Here is a 23,780-nt window from a genome sequence, read left to right on the forward strand (position 1 = left end):
TGTGTGTGTGTGTGAGAGAGAGAGAGAGAGAGAGAGAGAGAGAGAGAGAGAGAGAAGAAATCATTTCCTGAAAACCAAGGCACAACGTGCAATGAGAGTTAACTATATTCCTAGGTTCAGATTCTTTGTTACTATTGTTGTTAGGGTGACAGTGACTGGGATTTAATCAATTTAATAAACCAGGATAAATAATGATAATAGCAAATATTTAATGAATGTTTATTGTGTGCCAGGCTCTCTGTTAAGGCCTTTACTTGCACTACCTCATTTAATCCTAGTGAAAGTTCTTTGAGTCGGGTACTGTCTGGAGCTAAGAAAATTAAGCGTCAAAGATGACTAATAAATGACTGACAGGGAATATGAACATGACTCCCCTTGACTCCCAGTCCTCATAAGGAATCTTTCTCCTTCAGAGAAAATATATTCTTCAAAAAGAACATAGAGATATTTGATGTAGAAAGTATCTGAAGTAAAGGAGATATATTTTTGCTTGAATGTTTACAGTCTTTCCAAGTCTTTCACATTCTGTAAATTGAGGGACTTTGAAGACAGTCTGTCTCTGAATGCATCTACATTTGAGTGAAAAGCAGTGTTGGCATCACATGGGGAGTGCTTAAAACATTCTGATGCCTGAGTTCCATCCCCAGGGACTATGACTTCGTTGGTTTGCCATACCACCTGGGCATTGGGATTTTTGAGTTCGTTGGATGATTCCAATGTCCAGCTAGAGTTGAGAACCAATGGTGTTTGCTGATGGTTGCTAAACTTACCTGCACATTGGAGTCACTGGGGAGCTTCAGAAGCTACTGAGGCCTGTGTCATTCCCCAGAGGTTGTGATTTAATTGGTCTGAGCTGTGGCCTGGATTTTGAAAATTTTAAGATTCCCAGGTGCAGACAGTTTTGGAACTCTGTGGTTTCATGCAGTGGTTTTCAACCTTGGTTGTATACAGGAATCATCTGAGGAACTTTTCAAGTTCTCATTGCCCTGGTGTGCACTCACTTTAATGAAACAGACTTTTTGGAGTGGACCTAGACAGTAGTGTTTTTTTTTTTTTTTTTTTGAAACTTCCCAGGTGATTCCAATATGAAGCCAAAGGCAAAAACTGTAGGTCTCTTCTTTTTTCTCTTCTATATACCTCTGTGCCAACTACATTCACTTTCCCAATTCAGGATTCTTGAGGCATGCTTGGGGAAATGTTGGTCTAGAAGAAGCTTTTCCTTATGTAGATACACCGAGTTTACTTGCTTAGACTGACGTGAAAGAGTACAGAGCTAAACAGATTATGGAAAGTGATATATTCTGCATTCCAAATAGTTAACAAAGTTGGTTTTGCCTGCTTGTATTGACTTACTTAAATTAGTTTAAAATCTAAGAATGAAATCACTGACTGATTTTTCTGATTCAATAACTAGTCTCCACCGACTCCTGGCCCTTGTCTTGTATTCTTTGAATGGTCTAAAAAATGAGTTTGCCTCATAGAATCAAAGAATCATTAAGGAAAATGTAAGTGACATCCTATATCTGTGCTCTATTTATCTTGTTGCTTTTCACTGTATTCTCCAGGAGTACCAGGTGTCAAAGTGGAGCGCTTTGAAGAGGGAATGAAGGTAAAGCACTGTGCATTGTCCCTTGTGGGAGAGCCAATAATGTACCCAGAGATCAACAGGTTTTTGAAGCTACTCCACCAGCATAAAATCTCCAGTTTCCTGGTTACAAATGCACAATTCCCTGTGGAAATCAGGTGAGTTGTTCAGCCTTTTGTGGTATGCTGCTTGAATCTATGTTTGACTGCAGAGTAAAACTACTAGGCATTACTACATTCAGAGAGGATTTATTAATTACTACATACAAATGTTGGGCTTTGGGAAGTGAAGATGGTTCTGTCTTTAAAATTCATTCTATTAGGAGAGAAACTTAGTCAAAAGAATAGAGCTATAGCTAAGGGAATTCACAAGAAAATGCAGTTTTTTCCAGATAGGAGAAGCAGGTTACAACTTTCCAGAGAAGCTGTCGTTTAATTTGGATCTTAAAATATGGCTGAGATGGGTATTTGGAAAGGTAGGAGACTATATACGTATGTTTTTTAGTGGCAAACTGTCAGGGGAGGGGAGGTGGGACTGGCAGTTGAGGGAAACTGCTAGGAGGGGGGGGGCATACCTCATCAACAAGGATACCTGCATGATCGGTGTTTATATACCTAACCCTTAATTGTACCCCACATCTTTATAATCAACAAATTTTAAAAAAAGAATTTCTAAGAAAGACATGGAATTTAGGTATTTGTGATAACTATTATGTAAATATAGTTCATCTGAACCACAGAGTGTGTGAGAGAGTGAAAATCAAGTTGGAAAGGTAGGGATAGAACGTAGAGGGCATCAAATGCCATTCTTTAAAAAGATCTTGTTTCCTGCAGGGTAACCTGCTGGCATGGTATAAAATGGGAAAGACGAGCAGCAGGAACCTGGATAGGAAATTAGTATGTTTGCTTAGGTCAGAGTGGTAAGGGTAGAAGTCAGACAGTTAGAACTAGGAGTCTTAAAAAAGATATTGTTGAGGCATACTAGATAGGATCAGCAAACTGATTATATCGCTCTGAGAGGCCATCATAGTGGAGGACCAAATAATTATGCTGAGAGCTACTGCCATGATGATTGCTAGGATTATGGGGCTCCATAACAGCACAGCGATCATATAAGGTTTAGGCAAAGAGGTAGGTTTGGATGACTTAGGGGAGGGGGATGAGGAGACATCTCCTGGGGTCTGAGAATGGTCTATTTTGCATTATACTTGGACTATGCACATAGTATAGCACAAAAGTACTAAATTTTACTTAGCTGTTATTTGTCTGTGCTTTTCCCATTAGACTGTGAGTTCCTTGAGGTCAAGACCCTTGTTTCTTTATCTCTGTTCTACTAATATAGTGCCTGGCACACTGTTGCTGCTTAGTAGATGGGCAGTGAAATATTGGGGAAATTGGGATAAAAAACAATGGTCTTTCTGAATTCATTTGTTTTCTAAATATTGACCAATGAAATGTGATATGAAAAATGGTAAAAAAATAATTGTAAAAGTAAACACTTATTTCTAGAAAGAGTGATCACACACACATGTCAGCTTAAAATTTAGTCTACTAAGAAATCAAAACGTTGATGAAAATTATTATCTACCAAACAATAATATGACAGTTATTGTACATTGTCACAAAAATAGCTATAATATTACTTTTTGAAGTTGTATAAAAAGATACAGGTTTTTGTTTGGTTGGTTTTGAGCTAGATATCACAGCCTTGACTTCCTGGACTCAGGCTATCCTTCTACCTCAGCCACCCAAGTAGCTGGGACTACAGGTACATGCCACCATGCCTGGTTAATTTTTTTAATTTTTATTTTTGTAGAGACGAGTTCTAGCTATGTTGCTTAAGCTGGTCTTAAACTCCTGGGCTCAAGTAATCCTCCCACCTCATCCTTCCAAAGTGCTGGGATTACAGTTGTGAGCCACTGTGTCCAGTGAAAGATAAAGTTAAAAAGAAAAGCATTTTTTTTTAAAAAAAAGACAATGTGTATTTTTACATATGGTCACCATTTCTTTTTTAAAACTTTTGTTTGATTTGCTGAGGTGAGTGGATTGCCTGAACCAGTGAGTTTGAGACCCGCCCGGTCAACTTGGCGAGACCTCATCTCTACAATAAATCAAAAAATTAGCTGGGTGTGGTAGCGCGCACCTGTAGTTCCAGCTACTTGGAAGGCTACTTGGAAGGCTGAGGCGGAAGGATCGCCGGAGCCCAGCAGGTCGAGGTCAACTCAAAATGAGACTCCAACTCAAAAAAATAAAAAAATAAAAAAAATAAAATCCTTGAATTTTTACATGGCTTATGAGGGAGACATTAGAATAGAGTGTTGTTTGGGGTACATATATGAAAAAAGGGAGTCTATCTTAAATCTAAGGCATATATTCCTAAAAAGAATTGACTTTACTAGGAGTGGGTTGTAGGTAATTTTTTACAAAATGGTAACCAGAGAGGATAATTCATTGTTTGATCATGCATGGAAGTCCTTGTGAGTGCCACCAAGTATTGAGGAAAATGGTAGAGTATGAAACAAGATATTTACTTGAAAGTGTCCAGCAAAATGCCTAGTACATGTAAACATTCGGTAGATGTTGAGTCTCTCTTCCCCTCTCTTGCTGGTGAGCCTTCTCTTGCCTGCAAGGGAATCATGGTACAAAGAGATGTTAGTACTAGTCTTGATTACTGTTTTCAACAAACAGGTGACATATGATGGCATTTGATTCCAAAGAAATATTTCTTGACTGACCAAACCAATCTTTGAGTGTGGGTGCTGACTGGTGAATTGTGAGGGTGACAAAAAGGAAGAAGTAAGGTGGTAGGATTAGGGGACTGGGAAGATTAGCAAATTTCTCAGATCTCTGTTGAAAATAAGAGTTTTAAAAATGGAAGGAAAAAAAGAAGAATCAAGAAAGAAAAGATGCTTAGAAAAGATAAGTTTCTTTTTTCTTTTCTTTTTTGTGAGTTGGGGATCTCACTCTGTCACCCAGACTGGAGTGCAGTGCACCCCAGCCTTGATCTCCTGGGCTCAGGTGATCCTCCCACCTCAGCCTCCTGAGTAGCTGCAACTACAGGCATGCATCACCATGTCCAGCTAATTTTTTGTAGAGATGAGGTCTCACTGTGTTGCCCAGGCTGGTCTCCAACTCCTGAGCTCAGGTAATCCTACTGCTTCCACCTCCCAAAGTGTTGGGATTACAGGTCTAAGCTACTGTGCCTGGCCCTTTTTGGAGTTTTAAAAGCATTCTTGAAGCTCCTAATGTTAAGGGCATAAACATAGACGTTGTGTCGCACCTTTTTAAGTTATATCCTTGCCTGGGCACAAGAGGGGATAAACAGAATATTTTGTGCTTGAATCTCAGGGAGTTGGCATGTCATTGTTATTCACTGAAATACTTATCTAGACATAGAGAAAAACAAAACCAAAACTGAGATGTACAGATTATAGCTAGAATCTGGGAAGAATTTCTGATGATGAGAGCCTTGACAGAGATGGATCGAGGAGCATAATCTTTAGGTGTACCTTGCTGTGAAACTAGGCAGTCCTACTGATTTGGGAGTAATGTATATGCCCAAATGTTAGGAGGTCCTGAATATAAGACAACCTTCCTTCCCCCATATTTTTCCCAATGAAAGATGTGAATCGTTCGGAAAAAAATTTAGAAAGAAGAGCAATGAGAGTTGCCATGCCCAGGTACCATGATGTATCATAAAGCTACGAGTTGCAGATACTCTGGACCACAGAGAAACAGGATAGTCCCGAGACTGCCCTGACATTTATTTATTTATTTTAGTGAAAAGCAACTTAGTTTTTATTTTTAAAGGTAAAATAAAAAATCTAAAGCATGCAGCTCACTCACTCTTCAAGCTAGGGACTAGGAACATATTATTAAACATATCATGGTAGTGAAAATGTAATGCTTTCATTACTTGAGGACTGTCTGAGTTGTGCTAAGAGCTCTCCCACCTCCATCCCCGTGGCCTAAGAGAAAAAGGAAAGAAAAATAGTTCACATAATATAGTACAGATAATATTGCTTATTTCTGTGAATTAGCCAGCATCTAAATACCAGCTCTCTCTGACATTTTAGTTCTTTCAGAAAAACAAGATCAACTTGTGTAACACAGAGGTCATGAGTTTTGCAAGTTTCCTCTAATGTTTATAGTGCTAATTTTATGCAGCACATCATCTCATTCAATTCGGCTATTAGGTGAACTTCTTGTACCTATTTTTATCTCTGAGCATACTCTGGGAGGTAATAATGGTCTCTGGCTTACTCAGTTTTAATTTTTTAATTAAAAATTTATTTTTTTCTGGATAACGGTAATATTACCCATACTCTGGTATCTTTTGAGGAGAATCTTGGCTTTGTCAATTGGTCTTCCCATGGCCCATATTGCAAGCATTACATTCAGGCCAGCGGCCTTTTCAGGGCACTGAACTTTTTCCTGAGAGGGTTTCGGTCTTCCCTACAGCACCTAAATTCTTTACTGACCCACTCAGAAGAATTTTTGTAATGCGTGATTCTCCAGGATTTATGGGAGAGCCCATCGGTTGTGATTGTGGTTTGGAAGCAAACACCTTAGGCACGTGAGAACACTGTTGCTCTCTGTTTGATTAGCTTTATGCTTTTGTTTGTCAAAACTGTGGTTAATAAAAGTGACAAGAAAATGTATAAGACATTTAGTGTTAATGATAGGCCTGGTGGTGACTGGATAAGAAAAAGCCATTTCTCAGTAGGAACATACTCATATATTTTATTTATTTATTTATTTATTTTGAGTCTCACTCTGTCGCCCAGACTGGAGTGCAGTGGCCGCTCCCGGCCACCGCAGCCTCGACCTGCTGGCCTCCGGCGATCCTTCCACCTCAGCCTTCCAAGTAGCCGGAATTACAGTCATGCGCTACCACACCCAGCTGATTTTTTGATTTATTGTAGAGATGAGGTCTCGCTGCCCAGGCGGGTCTCGAACCCGCTGGCTCAGGCAATCCACTCACCTCAGCCTCCCAAAGGCGCGGGATTGCAGGCTGAGCCACCGAGCCCGGCTCATACTCATATATTTTAATACATAACAGTTATCTTTTGCTGTAACCACCCACATCAAATCGTGTGACTCAAACTAACAATCATTTCTTTAGCTCATAATTCTGTAAATTGCCTGGGAGATCTTTTGTCTGGGCCAGTTTAGTTAGTCTCAGTGTGCTCTTGTATCTAGTCCGTTGGTGGATCCACTGTTGATAATGGCCTTGGCTGGGGCACACGGCCTCTATTCATGTGGCCTCTTGTCCTCCAGCAGGCTTGTCTGGACTTCATCACATGGTGGCAGGCTTTCAAAGAGCAGCGAGTGTAATTCCCAGTGCACAAGCATCTTTCAAGCCTTTGCCTTTATTACATTTGCTCACTTCCCATGGGCCAAAGCAAGTCACACAGCTGAGCTTAGAGTCAATGAGAGGGCACTCAAAACCACCTAAGGGTACATGGATACAAGGAAAGAACTATATGGCCATGATTGCAGATTACATGTAGCACAACAGACCAGAGTATAACCTTGAACCGACTGGGGCTCAGTATTTTTCAGAAACACAGTTAAACAAAAAATATATATATAATTTTTAGAAACACAGTTGAACAACAAAAAAATTATAATTAAGTAGATTGCCCATAGGGAATGTAATCTGTTTAATCCTTAAGCCCAACCTACAGTTGATAAGAAGTAGGTTTTGTTTTTCCTGTAGCATGTTTCAAAACTGGTGTTTTTTTGAGCTAGCATTTAAAAATCAAGAGGTTTTGCATAAAGTCTGGATTTCTGACTTTTGAAAACAACTTGATCTGGCAAGATGTCAGGAACCAAGTAATAGTTATCTTTCCCCATGAAGCCTATGCTTTTCAGTTTGCCACATTTCTCCCCATCTTGCTGTCTCCTCAGCCCTGAGGCTGAATGTCATCTGCCACTTTTTAGAGAAATTGCACTGTTGATTTTTTTTTTTATAGCAGAGAAGTGCTTGTCATCATTTCTTACAAAAGTGGAATAATGAAAGGTAGACCGAGAATGCTACATAGTCTAAGAAAAATGGAAGAAAGGGTATCACTTTGAGTATGAAAAGAATATTCTTGTGCGTTTCATTTGCAATCTGCATTTTCATGTACAAAGAGCTTTCTTTCCATTAAAAGTCTCTTACTTGACTTCCATTACATCCTTGGCTCTGAAAACATGTGAGTTTAGAACTTTGTTCTAGATACGGTGCAACCTGTGTTTGCCTTCAGTCCTGCAGTCAGACAGGTGAATCACAGCTAATGTCATTGTTCTGCCAGAGCGCTCCCTAGAGTCAGTTCTTATAAATGACCCTGTACTGTCATGCCAATGACACCTTGGTAAAAGCAGATTTCTGATAGTCATCGCGCTGTAAGGCAAGGAAGTTGTTGAGGAGGGTGTTTTGCAGCGCTGAGCAGTTTCTTCCCTCCGAGGATGCTCAGATAATTGGTTTGTTCTTACCCTGTAGATATTTGAATCCTATACCATTGTCTTCCACTTTATGAGTGTGCTGGAGAGTTGGGAGTCAAATGTATAGTCATTTGTAGGTCCACTCTTAGCTTCATCTTTAGTCCACCTCTCTTTGTTAGTTTATTTTTCCAGTTGGGGATCTCACTCTGTCACCCAGGCTGGAGTGCAGTGACATGATCACAGCTCACTGCCGCCTCAACTTCCTGGGCTCAGGCTGTCCTTCCACTTCAGCTACCTGAGTAGCTGGGACTACAGGTGCACGGCACCACACCTAGCTAATTTTTTTCCATTTTTTGTATCGATGAGTTCTCACTATATTGCCCTGGCTGGTTTTGAACTCCTGGGCTCAAGCAATCCACCTTCCTCGGCCTCCCAAAGTGCCATGAGCCACTGTGCGCAGCTCACCTTTACTTTTATTTATAATTAACTTCCTATATATTTATATTATTTTAAAATTTGAATTTAAAATCCTGTAGTTTTTTTTGGTTTTGTGTTTTGTATGTGCCGTAAAACTAAAGCTTTCTAGCTGCTATCAGGCTTATCATAAGAAGACAGAGCTGTATTAGACATTTAACTGTGACGTGGTTAACATTTAACTTCCCAAATCCTTCCCCTGCCAGATTTCATCCCTGTACCAATTTACTTTCGAGCACCTTCTTCATTGAAACTATGTATGATCTCTGTTCTCTTTCTTCTGCTTCTTTCTGTTATTTGCTTTGTGTTTTCTTTAGTTTTTGCCAAGATGTTCACCACATCTTTTAGAGAACTTCTATAAATTGGATGGCGCTTCATATATTGGATGCTTAGTCAGTGTTTCAAGAGATGGATGGATGTTAATGAAAATATAGTTTTCTTGTATGTGTTAGCTCAAAGGATTTACAGAAAAAAATAGCTACAGCAAAATGAAGATTGACTGTAAATATCATCTGATTTCTTCAATAGAAATTTTTTTCCCCTCAGCCTATCTTGTTTGTACTAAACGTGTTAATTTTAAAATATAATCTTCTCTAATGTCTATGAATTGATGGAACACTTCCCAGAAACATACATGTTATATGGACTAAAAAAAGAGAGGCAGGCTGGGTGTGGTGGCTCACGCCTGTAATCCTAGCACTTTGAAAGGCCAAGACCACTGAATTGCTTGAGCCTAAGAGTTTGAGAATAGCCTGGGTAACATAGTGAGAGCTTGTCTCTACAAAAAATCTAAAAAAAATTAACTGTATGCTGGCACATGCTTGTAATCCCGGCTACTCAGGGGACTGAGGCGGAAGGATCACTTGAGCTCTCAAAGTCAAGGCTGTGATGAGTCATGAATGAGTCATCGCACCCCCCTCATCCCCCGCGGTCCCCTAAAAATAAGACAGAGACAGAGCAGTGAGGTAGTGAAGAGCTTAGGTTCTGGTCTAGAAAAGACCCGGCTTAGAATCTTGACTGGATCTTTACTGTCTTTCGACATTGGAAGATAACTTCTTAGTGCCTAGTTTCCTCAGCTGTAAAATTATAATAACAATAATAACTGCCTTGTAGTGGTATTGTGAGTATGTAAGATAACACTTGAAAACACTTAAAAGTTTCACCTTTGGAAAAGTAGGCTAAGTAATATTGGTCAAAATGTATTTTAAGGCAAGACCTATTACTTGAGATAAGATAGGCATTTCTTAATAATAAAATATTAAACCCACTAAAAAACATAAAACCATATAAGACCTCAAAAGCATAGTCTCTAAATTGACAGAGTACAAGGAGAAATAGTAGATTTTTAACACACTTTTCTTAAACTGATAAAGCAAGTAAGTCAAAATCAGTAGACAATTTAATATCTGAATTACTGAATCAATGAATTTAACCTATGTCACAGACATAGAGCATTATGACTAGAAACTTTGGAATATAGTTCTTTTTAAGAGCACAGAACTTGCTCACAGAAAAATTACCAAATGGTCATATTCTAAACATTATAGCAAAGTTTCAGCAAAGTATTGAAATCATATATAGCATGATTTCTGAACACAATGGAATTAAACACAATGGAATTAATAGAGATCTGTACAAAAAAAATTGGAATATTCCAGTATGTTTGGAATTTAAACAACACTTTATTTACTTGTAGGTCAAAAAAACTCTAGAGGAAATATAAAATATTTTCATGGATGATGATAGATAAGAAAAACTTGTGGGTTGGATGTTAGCAGGAATAGCAGAGTACAGATCTTAAAAAGCCTGTTCTAGCCGGGCTCAGTGGCTCAGCCTGTAATCCCGTGCCTTGGGAGGCTGAGGTGAGTGATTGCCTGAGCCCGCAGGTTCAAGACCTGCCTGGGCAACTTGGCGAGACCTCATTTCTACAATAAATAAAAAAATTAGCTGGGCATGGTAGTTCCGGCTGCTTGGAAGACTGAGGTGGAAGGATCGCAGGAGCCCAGCAGGTCGAGGCTACAGTGGCCGGGAGCAGCCACTGCACTCCAGTCTGGGTGACAGAGTGAGACTCCAACTCAAAAAAAAAAAAAAAAAAAGCCTATTCCTCCTTGAAAACAATGAGAACGGTGACAAAAATGGGCAGAATCAACTTTTTATTAACTATAAAAATCACCAAAGGCATGCAGCAATCTGAGATGCATATATTAAAGAAAAATGAGTAAATCTCAGTAAGTACAGTGAACTTTGTGATGTTTACATGTCCTATTCCGTTTTTACCTCCCCAGCTTTTACGGTGGCCTTGAAAACAAATAGCTCACAACCACAGTAAAAACCAGCAGCTTGGCAGCCATAGGGAGGGGTTAAAAGAGAAATGGAACTCCTCAAAGTCCCATTCCTGGAACATTGTCATTTTATGGTGTGTGTAGTATACCTGGAAACCTTCAGTCACAGGGATTCTCTTTATTTGGAGTGATTTAGGTTTAACTGTTGCAAAAAACCTTTCTCTGGATGTTTCTTCTAAATAATTATAGGCAGTTGCTTAACTTCATAGCTACCTGAGGTGACAGTAACAGGGCAAACAAGAATCTAACTAAAAAATTTAAAAGGAAAAGTTGGGGAGTGAGATGTTATAGGGGATATATGGAAAGCTCCAGCATATTCCTGGGATTCTAGAACACCACTCACATGAACAGGGCTGTGGGCATGCCAAGGAAGACTTGAGAAGCTTTGTGCTCTCATCTCATGTTCTGAGTAAGCAGGCATTAAAAACCAAGGCAGAGTTGTAGACTGCCTGCCTGGGTGTTGAAGACATGCCCTAACATACACACACACAGCCCCTAGAAAAAGGCAGGGACACTTGTTGCTTGAAAGCATTTAAGGATATTTCTGGCCACTCGTGAACTGACCACTAAGCTAACTGAACAAAGACTTCAGTGGCCAAACACAATAAATAATACAGAATTCACTGACTTATTTCAGCAACAGCAAAAACAAATAATAAAAAAAGAAAATGCCCCTCAAACCAAACAATACAAAACCCTAAGTTGGGGGTTATCTGATTTCCAGAGTTGCCACTAACATTATTTAAATTGTTTAGTTGTCATGACAAAAAAAAAAAAAAAAATTCACAAAATATAGAAAGAAACAAGGGAGTATGGCCTATATACAGGGAAGAAAGCAGCCAATATAATCTGTCCCCAAGGAAGCCTAGATATTGGACTTACTAGTCCAAGATGTGGAGAAATATGAGGCCCAAATAGGCCAACAACAATTGGGTAAATTATACTGAGGAAAGAAATCTCTGGATAATATTTACAGATGCTACAAGAAACTTGCTGTGACCATAGCAAGAGCTGTAAAAGCTTGCTAACCAGCTGTAAATCATTGTTGTAAACTGACCTTTATCTGACTGCTATAAATGGAAAAGCAGTTAAGTAACTCTATCTGTACGAAACAGAACACCACAATCAACCGTCTTGCAAAAGCCGTCACATAAATAATTTCTCTCCAGCAGAGCCCACCATATACCAAATAGGTAATTTCCCTCTTGCAAACCTCTTGTATATCATGTAGACCATTTCCCTGGTTCTGCACTAAGCTCCCCAGTACAGCCTTATAAAAACTCCCCTCTAGCCTCTACCTCTTTACAAACAGCACACAGCCTCTCTCTGCTGTATTGCCTGTTCTCTTACAGACTATTTTTGCCTTGAACAAATATGCCTTTCTAAATTCCCAACTGTCTTGGTAAATTCCTTCACTCCCTGCACGAGATACTAGCCTCAATTAGTTATGCACACAACAAAATACTTTAAATTATTTTAAATGTGTTTAAAGAACTACGGCAAAGTATTTTTGAAGAACCAAAGAAAAGTATGAGAATAATGACTCATCAAATAGACTATCAATAAAGTGCTTCAGAGAGCTGTGGGGCACCTTCAGGCATGCCAACATATATAATGGGAGTTCCAGAAGGAGAGGAGAGAGAGAAAGGGGAAGCAAGAATATGTGAATAAACAATGGCCAAGAATGTCACACCAAAATTTGGGAAATTCACAGATGTGTGCAAATTAAACAACACACTGTTAAGTAGCCAGTGTATCAAAAGGAAGTCACAAAGTGCATTCATACTATGTAGTTGTTAAAAAAAAAATCCAAGACAAAAGTGCAAAAGCTTTTTATGTGTTCGTAGGGATAGTTTTTATGAGGTACTTTTCACAGTCTCATTCCTTGTGCCCAAAAGTGTTTCAGAATTTTAGAAAGGCAAGACTGCACAAATACACTATGTTTTATGTAACACCTCCTGCACCTTACAGCCACACACATATAATTAGTTCTGCAGTAAAGTCTGCTTATTCACATAAATGGAAAGATTAAGAATACAAACAGCCGTGTGAGTCACATTTTGCTTCCAAGTGAATTTGGCTCCAAACTTAGAAAAACAACCTTTTGATTTTTAGAACTTTTTGGATTTTGAAATTGTGGGTAAAGGTTGTTGGGTTGGTAATATGTTGGGGGTGGGAGGAAACCCAGGTGTAGAATAGTGCCCTGAGCTACATTTTTAATCCATCTTTCACACTGAAGTCGCTTTACTTTCTTCAGCACTGATCTGATTGTGTCATTGGCTACTTAGATCTTCTGTAAGGCAAACCTAACCTTGCAAAGACATGAGACCTAGCCACAGGCATCTTCCAGTCCTGTTTGCCATGTTAGACCCACTTTGGATAGTTTTGACTTCTTTGTCCTGATGCATCTTCCAGATCTGGCCCTTTGCTTGTTATTCTTTGATTATTCCTAGAAATGATCTTCTCATTATCTTCCTGATGAACTTTGTGTCCCTCAAGGTCAGTTTTAACTTTGATCTTATTGTTATGCCTTTTGTATGGTTTTGCCAAGCAAAATCAACTCACCCCTCCATTTATTCCTTTTCTTTACCTACCTTAGTCATGGCACTGAGCGCTTCGTGGCAAGCTAATTCATTTCTTGCTCCTTCCTGAACATAAGTCTTGAAGGATGAGCCTCTTCTGTCCAGTGTCCAGTTCATAGTAGACCCTTAATGAAGTCCTTTCTTTCCAATGAATTTCTTTCCAAAGGCTTGTAGTTTTGACTTCTCTTATGACTTTGGGTTCATAATCTACATATCATAAGTAATCTATACCCTCTTGGATTTTTTTCATTTTATGAAATACTGTTTGTTACATTAAACTGTAGTGATTTAATACTGAACCATGCTGTGAATTTTGCAGGGTTAGGAAGACAGGCTTTAGAATCACTTCTAGGCTTGAGTTGCATTGTTGCTGCTTATGCCTTATGGATCCTTACTCATGCTGTGTAACCTTTTGAACCTCAGCTTCATCATCTTTGAAATGGGCGTTAAGTAGCTACTGTCTAATTGTTTTACTGTGAGGATTCAGTGAACTGGACAAGAGGCAAAAGCATATAGCACAGTGTGCCCAGCATATGATGAATTCTTGGTAAATAGGAAATAATTTTCTTCTCCTCTCTTCTTCCTGAATTATAATTATATGACAGCCTCAGATTGTCTTAGAAGTTTGAGCGTTGTGTGTGTGTGTGTGTGTGTGTGTGTGTGTGCGTGTGTGTGTTAGAGTCTCTGTTGCCCAGGCTGGAGTGCAGTGGCACACTCATGACCACTGCAGCCTCGACCTGCTGGGCTCCGGTGATCCTTCTGCCTCTGCCTTCCAAGTAGCTGGAACTACAGGTGCGTGCCACCATGCCCAGCTAATTTTTTTGATTTATGTAGTGATGAGGTCTCACCAGGTTGTCCAGGCTGGTCTTGAACCCATGGACTCAGGCAATCCTCTCACTTCAGTCTCCCAAAGAGCTGGGATTATAGGTATGCACCACCGCGCCCAGCCTGGAGATTTGAGTTTTAATAGCACTGGATGTTTTGGGCCACATTGGTTATTTTTTAATCCCAAGAGTAGCATGAAAGTTACTATTTACTTGGATTTCTTACAAGCATAAATCTCTCTCCCTTTTTTTTTTTCTGTAAATATTGTTAAGCCAAATTCTACCTTCTGAGCTACATTCTCTGGAAGGTAGAATGAGGCCTAATCATCTCTACAGGAAGGAAAAAATGAAGAGGGATTTTTGTGTTCAGTTGTCCATGCTTCCTTATACATGATTGTTCATAACTCAGATTTAAAATTCAAATGAAGGATCATCACAGAAATCACAAGAGCCATTGGACGCTATACTAGGGATTGAGTTTAAGATTGTGTACCCCAAATATTGTCCTTTTTAATTGTTCTCAGCAGCAGTGTGAGATTCTTAAACACAGAAATTATAATGATGATTTTAATAATGCAGGATTGACTATCTTTTTGGCAACTAAAATGTTATCAATGTATAGACTAGAGACAATGTTGGGTGCCTCATTGTCTGTTCTGAGCGAGGCCAGTACTAGGCAGAAATGAGATCCCTAATTCTTCCAGGTTCCCTTTGCTGCTTTTGGGCTTCTTAGAAATGTGCTCTATAATTTCTAGGGACCTTTCCTCTGCTCCCTGGGAAGAGGTCTGTAAACTTCTTTGATTGTAGCATCTCAGACATTTAGTACTGTCAGTGTCCAGGACTTGCTTCCCTCCCCCCCTGCAAGTGATAGAGGTTTGTAAAATAAGTATAGTCTCTGGAATTTACTGTTCATAATCTTAAGTAGTCATGGAGGCATAGTGAAAAGGTCAGGCCATTTCCCATTTTACACCAGGAATTTTTATGACAAAGTTCTTTCAGTATCAGGCAATGATAGCCAGCAATAGCCATTGAGATAATCTTTTTTAAGAAAAATCTAGGTTAAAAAAAATGTTCAGTAACAGTAGCATAGCTTTTCTGTTATTAAAGAGGCCTCAACCAGGAGTGAGGAGGTAGGGAGCGGGTAGTGCCAGGCGGTGCCCTTGTGCTCCTCCCTGCGTAAAAAATTAAAAACTGAAAAAAAAAAGGGAGGCCCCAAGCAAAAGGGGTGATGAGACAGAATGCTGCCATTACTGGTATTCTTACTTTGCATTTTCAATAATTGATGTACTTTTCTCAGTAGTGACACATTATTGGTCTTTGAAGGATTCTCTTTGTTTATCAGCCTTGCAGAGATGTTAAAGAAATGAGAGTTTGCTAGTATTTTAGTTGCCTCTTTCCTACCTTTGGTTAGAGCCTCTCCACTTTTAATAACTTTGGGTCTAGACATTTCTGATTTTTCTGTATGCCACTAAGCCATTTATTTGGTTTACTTTCTCTTAGAAGCATTTATTTGGTTTACTTTTTCTTAGAAGTTCTGTCTGCTAAAATCAACAATATTCACTAAAAATTAGCTTTAATATTTGCATGACTGGACAAAAAGCAAATTCTGATTCCTGCCCTACAAGATCTTATATTCAAAGATTGATAAGGCTGATAGTATTATATTAAAAGCATATAAGCTACTTTAAAATGGTGAATTTTACTGTGAATTATATTTCCCTATTTTATAAAATGCATTGTCTTTGAATCAAAAAGTGCATAAAATTCTAGCGGTAAATGTAGGATAAGTTGGGGAATAGTTTTAGAAAATTAACAGTGAGATAGTTTGATCAGAGGCTTATTAAGAGGAACTTCTTTCTTCTCTTCTAGTTTTGAGACCCATTTGAAAGGAAAAGGGGAGAGGCTTTGGAAAAAGTACAGTTTAGGTAGGTTAAAAGCATAACTTGCAAGAAATCTTAGGTAGGAATGAAATTATGAAATGAGTCAGTAAATTTGAGAGAAGTGAGAATGAGTGGTATTCATGGAAACTGACGGAGAAGGCAAGAAAAAGTAAGAATCTGCAACCGACATTTTTCTTCTGGGTTGTGCTCCTTAGTAAGTGCTAATTTGCTGTTGTTCTAGCTTGGCATTGCTTAAAGCTCCCTGAGTAGGTCATTGTTTGCCCACATAAGACTTGACTTTAAACTCACACCCACGTTCAGAGGCTTATAGGTGTGACTTTGTGCCCTTCAAATATGGCTTGCGCTTTTGGGGTTGTTTCTTGTTCCTTGGAAGACTTCCATGAGTGAATTGATGGTGGAAGATGGTCCATCAGCACAGACCCCATGCGGCTATGATGTTTCAACTGTGTGTATGTCTTGACTGGCAGAGTTTATGGGGAAAGTTAGGTGTGAGAACCCTTCTAATTGGGCTGGGCTGATGCTGTCAGACCTAATGGTAGATCTTGTTTTGCTTATTTTCTATTGAAAACTACTGTTTGAGGAGGGACTCATTTTAAGTAATCGAATGTTTTTAATTTATTAGGGATAGTGTCCAGTCATTTAAAAAATAACCAGAGGATATCCCATTTTGTCACATTATTAAAATCATTAGTTCAGTCTTCTGGAAGTAGAAGCTTCTAGACCCAAGGAAATGCCTAATCACTGCATTTTTATAGATTGTAAGTTTTGTATCATAAAAAGCCTAATGTAGGCATAATTTTCTTTTTCTTTTCTTTTTTAAATTACCAAGAAACCTCAAGCCAGTTACTCAGCTATATGTCAGTGTGGATGCTAGCACCAAAGATAGCCTGAAGAAAATTGACCGCCCACTCTTCAAGGATTTCTGGCAAAGATTCCTTGACAGTTTAAAAGCCTTGGCAGCAAAGGTAAGAATTATGACATCTTAAAAATAAATCAATAAATAAATGAAAGAAGGAAAAAAAGCAGAGATTTTTTCTTTTTTCTTTTTAATTAAAAGAAGGCCAAATACAATCTTCAACTTTTTAAAGGCTTCCTTTTAGGAGAAACTTTGAACATTTACTATTCGATAAATAATTGTTGAGTTCCTCTTAAGTTTGTAGCACTATGCCTGATGCATATCATTAGCCCTTCTTGTATTTAAGGAGAAATACATATATTCCCAAAGTTAATTACTATAATAAAACATGGTTGGGTAGCAATACAGTTGTCCTTTGATGTCTGTGGAGGAGTGGTTCCAGGATCCCTGGTGGATACCAGAATCCACAAATGCTTGTCTGTTGTATAAAGCTACACGTATCCTCCTGTATACTTTAAATCATCTCTAGATTACTTAAAATACCTAATACAATAGAAATGCTATTCAAATAGTTGTTGCACAGTAATTTTAAAGTTTGTATTGTTTTTGTTGTTATATTATTATTTTTCATTCTTTTTTCCCCCAAATATTGTTCATCTGTGGTTGATTGCATCTGTGGATGTGGAAACCAACAAAACAGAGGGCTGACTGCACATAGCAAATCTAGAAGAGGTGTCAGCAAGTAGTGTATGTTTGAATACAAAGTTAATTTTCCTGAATTTCTAGAACCAAATTTTCTACCCTATAAGTAACTCAAACTTAGAATATCCAAACATAATGTCTTTTTCTGCGAACATTTGGCCCTGTTATGTATTCGCACATGGCATACTTACCCTCCTGGTTTTTTTTGCCCTGTTTTTACTCTCTTTGCTTCTGCCCTGCCATTCCTTGCCTAGCAGTTCTTGTTCTACTCATATCTGACTGATAATGAGAATCACCCTAGGAGCTTAATTAAAAAACCCACAATTTCCTGTTTCTGGTGACATCTGAAAGTCTACATGCTAAACATGTCAGGTGACATTTGATGAGCAGCCAGATATGGGAGTCACTGTCCCAGTAAATCTCCTTTTGTCTCCTTTACCCAGAACTTAGTTTGACAGTACGCATTTCCAGATTCGTTCACTGTATTTTCAGAAGTGCTATACTTCCCTATTGTGCTTCCATTTCTGTACTTGTGCTTAACACTTTTTCTCTTCTGAGTCTTTAGTTACTCTTTCCCCAGATTTTGGAATGTCCTTCCTTTTTATTCTTTGAATTGTAGAAATTCTTTGCCCCCTCATAGGCTCAGTTTCATTACTACCTGTACTGTGGAACCTTTTCTCATTTTAAAAAAAATTTATTTATTTTAGTTAGCAATAATCGCACCTCGGATAAACCCTGTTGGCTACGATACTGCCACCGCGCAAAGCTTAAAATTTATTTATTTTGAAGATATGGGGTACAACATAGGATTAGGTAGATAAGTGGTTATTTTATAGGTAACCTTTGGTTCTTCCTTTGGTCCCCACTTCACCTGGTTTGAGATCATGTACGCTTGTTGGTGTAAAGTGCCTCCACCCCACCCCCCAAACGTTCAGGGTGTGGTTATGAGTGAGAACATGTGATACTCAGTTCTTTGTTTCTGTGATAGATCATTGAGTATTATAGACTCTAAATCCATCCAAGTTGCTGCAAAGTCCATAATTTTAACCTTCTTTATGGCTACATAGTATACCATTGCATGTATGTACCACATTTTGTTACTCCAGTCCAGTTTTGAGGGGCAGCACAGTTGGTTCCATGTTTTTGCTGTTGTGAACTGTGCTGCAATAAACGTGCGTGTGCAGGCACCTTTTAAAAAAATTATTTGAGTTTCTCTGGGTATATTCCCAGAAGGGGGATTGCTGGGTTGTATGAAAGGTCTGTATTTACATTTTTTAGGAATTGTTCACTGTTTTCCACAGAGGTTGTACTAGTTTACATTCCCACCAACAGTGTAGAAGTGTTCCCTTTTCTCTGCCTCCTCTGTAGCATCTGTTGTCTTTTGAGTTTTTGATGATGGTTATACTGACTGGAGTTAGGTGCCATCACAGTGTGGTTTTATTTTTTTATTTTTTATTTTTTTTGAGTTGGAATCTCACTCTGTTGCCCAGACTGGAGTGCAGTGGCCACTCTCGGCCACTGCAGCCTCGACCTGCTGGGCTCTGGCGATCCTTCCGCCTCAGCTTTCTAAGTAGCTGGAACTACAGGCGCACGCTACCACACCCGGCTAATTTTTTGATTTATTGTAGAGATGAGGCCTCACCAAGTTGCCCAGGCGGGTCTCGAACCCATAGGCTTAGGCAATCCACTCTCCTCAGCCTCCCAAGGCGCAGGATTACAGGCTGAGCCACCAAGCCTGGCTTCAGTGTGGTTTTAATTTGCATTTCTTTGATGATTAGTGAAGCTGAGCATTTTTTCATGTATCTGTTAGCTGCTCATGTGTCTTTTCTTGAGACATGTCTATTCATATCTTTTGCCCACTTTTTAATAGGGCTGTTTGTTTTTTTCCGCTTGGCACTTTTGAGTTCCTTGTAGATCCTGGATGTTAGGCCTTTGTCTGATATACAGTTGGCAAAATATTTTTTCCCATTCTGTGGGCTGTCTTCCCACTCTCTTGATGGTTTCCTTTGCTTTGCAGAAGCATTTCAATTTGATGAAATTCCACTTGTCTATCTTATCTTTTATGGCATGGGCATTTGTGATTTTTTTTGGTGTATGTGTGATTTTGATAAGGAATTGATTGTCTAGTTCTGTAAGGGTGTCTTCTGCATTTTTAAAGATTTTTATAGCTTCAGGTTTTATGTTTATGTCTTTGATCCATTTAGAGTTGATTTTGTATATGGTGATAGGTAGGGGTCCTGTTTCAATCTTCTACATGTGGTCAGCCAGTTTTCCCAGCACCATTTACTGAATAGGTTCTCCTCTCCCAGTGGTTGATGGTGGAGGCTTTGTTGAAGATGAGTTGGTTGAGAAATTGAAGTTTTGCTTCCGGAATCTCTATCCTGTTCTATTGTACCAATACCAGGCTGTTTTGATTATTGTAGCCTTATAGTAGAGTTTAAAGTCTGGAACTGTGATTCCTCCCACTTTTTTTTTCTTGCTAAGGATTGCTCCTTTTCTGTTTAAATTGACTGCTCCTTTCTTCCTTTTTAAGTTTTATATCTATAAAAACACTTTTTTTCTTTTTCTTTCCTTTGTTTTTTTTTCTTGTTTTGTCTTAGCTGCTCTCCCCTGAACTGGATTCCTTACTCATGCCAGAATTCCACACAGTTTGTCTAGCACAGCACATTTTATGGTATTTGATAAATGTTTTTTTAGAGAATGCGTGAAAACTCAACAGAGATTTGTAGGGTACCATGTTCATTTTCCTGACGGTTCAGCTGATTACATTTTTTTATTTTGCTCTTTTATGTGAAGTTAAATCAATGCCTTTTTAAATGATTAACGCTGTTATCATTTAAGAAATGCAAAAAGGCCTCATTTTTATTTCTTTTTTTTTTTTTTTTTTTGAGTTGGAGTCTCACTCTGTCAGCCAGACTGGAGTGCAGTGGCCGCTCCCGGCCACCGCAGCCTCGACCTGCTGGGCTCCGGCGATCCTTCCACCTCAGCCTTCCGAGTAGCCGGAATTACAGGCGCGTGCTACCACGCCCGGCTGATCATTTTTATTTCTTAGCTGCCTTGGATTATTTATAAAGCTAGCAGGCTAAGTGCCTTTGTCACTTTGTCTTTGGACTTTACCTTCAGCCATATCATCTTTACTTGTTGCTGAGATGGAGACACATAGCATAAAAATCAGAATGGATTTAATTGGGAGTAAATAGCAGGAGCTGGCGATATCAGACACATCTGAGATTGTTATCTAGGCTGTGTCCTGAGTCAGAGTGTAGAAGATGACATGGAGACATTAGCACAATAGCTTAATAGCTTACTTTCTTTCTTTGGCCACAATGTTCCACAAAGTGAATTCTTACCTTTAAGTTACTAGCTTTTGGATGTCCAAATCAATTGTAATTACTCTGGGTTGACACATTGGTAGTAGTGCAGTAACTGGCAAGTTCTATAATAGTTTCTAATCCATGAGCATCTTAAATATAATTGACAATTGTCTCCATGTAATTGTAGCTGGAAAAGTTTCCTTGGGCAGCGTAAACGATTTGCCCACACATTAGGGCAATTGCTTTCTAAGCATTTTGTAGCAATTAGAGCTTATGTTTCTCATTCTTGTAATGTTTATGCTGCCATGTAAGAAAGAAGGTCTGTGGTAAGGAACTGCCCTTACAAAGTTTCCTTTAAGTTAACTGAAGATTTCCTTCTGAATATCTGATATTTATAACATAGTAGATGCTATCAAGAAAGATAATTTTACTTACACTCAAAAATAAAGCATGTATTTTGTAACTATATTTATCGGATAGCATCGAACACATAAAAACTCAAATGATATATTACTATAAATGAAAGTGCTATTTCAGATTTTTCTAATTAGAATATCCACACTCTTGTTTTCCATTATTTGTTTAGGCTTTTGGTGTACTTAAGCAAGGAAAGGCATTTAGAGAGAGATAATTATTTGAAATTGATAAGCAAATTTATTTCTCCCAAGACTTTCAGCCTGTTTCTGAGCTAGTGCTACCCAAAGTAGAAGGTAGCATATTTTGTTTTTTTTTCTCTTAGCAAGTATAATGTTTACATTTCCAGATCTTTATCCTTTGTCAAAATGTTCCTTTTCATATGAGGAGAGAAATATATTGGTACTTGAGTATGTGGGCTAAAAAACAATTCCATCAAGATAACAGAACAAAAAATGTGTTAGCTTCAATTTCTGTTTGCATTAGCTACTTGTCAAACAGTCCTTACCAAAAAAAGGGGGGCGGGGAATACATCCTGTACAAGAAAACACTGCCTCCCTTTAACAGTAGACTTTTATCAGCAATGTGACCAGATGTATTTCTGCTGGCTCATTATTATGCCAAGGTCAAGATCCAGGAGGAAATCGAAGTATTTAATCCTTTTCTATATTTCAGTAATAACGTTGACATTCTTGAAACCTCATATTTAAAAAGAAAAAGACAAAAATAATTTCTTGCATTACATGTTAAAAGTGAACATTAGCCTTTTTTCTACAGATGTTAGGATGCTCTGACCTGACATCATCAAGTAGTGGTTATTGCATTGTTAAGGAAGATTTATTGTGCATTAATGAGATAGTTCTGTATCTAATATTTAAATAAACCAATTTGTGCATGTGGCCTACATTTACAATTAGAAAACAAGCATTTAACATTTGACCTTGAAGAGTTGGACCCTGGGACCTCTAGCTGCCATGAGCCTCTGGATGGACAAATACCAGCCCTGCACCCTGGGAAGGCTGGACTATCACAAGGAGTAGGCAGCCCAGAGTATGGACCATCAGGTGCTGAAAAAAAGACAAGAATTATGTGCATTCTATGTGAACTTTATGGTGTTGGAGGGGAAAAATTGAGAATTGAACATCCGACCATCACAACTTCATCTAAAAAAAAAATTGAAATCAGCACCATTGCAACTAATTATCGCCTTGAACTTAATCCCAGTGATGCTGGACATAGTGACTAGATAGTAATTTGGGAGATGTTGAAAACGGTGGCACAGTCACAGCAACTTGAAACAAACTCTCAAAGAAATTTTCAAGTGGTATTATTGACAGAAGTTGACGTACTCACCAAAGATGCTCAACACGCCTTGCAAAGAACTGTGGAAAAGCACATGTCCACCTGCAGATTGGTCCTGTGCTGCAATTCTCCATTTAAAGTGATACCACCTATTCGTAGTAGGTGCTTGACAGTTTGTGTGCCTGCTCCCAGCATTAAAGATATTTGCCATGTGTTGTCTACTGTGGTTAAGAAGGAAAGTCTGAATCTTCCCTCAGAACCGGCTCATAGAATAGCAGGGAAGTCTTGTTGAAATCTCAGGAAAGTCCTACTCATGTGTGTAGCCTGCAGAGTGTAGCAGTATCATTTTACTGTAGATCAAGAAACCCCTGAGACAGATAGGGAGGTCTATCTGAAGGAGACTGCGAATGCTGTTGTCAGCCAGCAAACTCCACAAAGGCTCCTTGAAGCTTCTAACTCTCTGTATTCCTCCTGAGATAATAATGAAGGGCTTTTTCTCAGAGCTGTTACATAATTGTGATGGACAACTGAAAGGGGAAGTGACCCAGATGGTGGTGTATTATGAACATCATCTACAGCTGGGTAGCAAAGCCATTGATCACTTGGAGGCATTTGTGGCTAAATTTGTGTCACTTTATAAGAAGTTCGTGGAGCATGGTTTGGAAGGCATGATGCTCTGACTTTTATCAGTAATTCTTCCAGATATTTCTCAGCATTAGCATTTGCATACAGCTTGGTTTTTTGTTTTGTTTTGTTTTGGAGATGTGGGGTACAAATTCAGGATTGGGTATGCAGGTAGTCATCGTACAGGTAAAGTTTGGGCCTCCCTTTGGTCCACTTTTCCTGGTTTGAGATCGGGGACCCTTATTGATGTTGTGTGTCCCCCGCCCTGCCACTCCTTGGCAGATTCCAGCTGCCGCCAATCCCTTTCTTATAGTATTGTGGTAAATGTTCAGGGTCCGCTTATGAGTGACATAATACAGCTTGTATTAGAAGAGCTTTGGGTGAAATAAACTAACTTTACTTAAAGACAATTGACCTTCTTATATCTCTGAT

The 23,780-nt window shown here is 38.8% G+C and overlaps 1 protein-coding gene and 1 pseudogene across 1 annotated transcript in view; both read left to right on the forward strand.

Annotated features, from left to right (window-relative positions):
* The window catches only part of LOC103260329 (S-adenosyl-L-methionine-dependent tRNA 4-demethylwyosine synthase), a 169,445-nt gene that overhangs the window by 79,443 nt on the left and 66,222 nt on the right, over positions 1 to 23,780 (forward strand). Inside the window, exons 12-13 of the mRNA XM_021712303.1 lie at positions 1,566 to 1,743; positions 16,966 to 17,101. Of these exons, the coding sequence (XP_021567978.1) occupies positions 1,566 to 1,743; positions 16,966 to 17,101 (314 nt within the window). The remainder of the gene's footprint in view (positions 1 to 1,565; positions 1,744 to 16,965; positions 17,102 to 23,780) is intronic.
* Positions 22,397 to 23,404, forward strand: LOC103260328 (annotated as a pseudogene).

Source organism: Carlito syrichta, unplaced genomic scaffold (assembly GCF_000164805.1).
Source record: "Carlito syrichta isolate Samal-C Ts95f unplaced genomic scaffold, Tarsius_syrichta-2.0.1 Scaffold303177, whole genome shotgun sequence".
NCBI classification, from domain to species: Eukaryota; Metazoa; Chordata; class Mammalia; order Primates; family Tarsiidae; genus Carlito; species Carlito syrichta.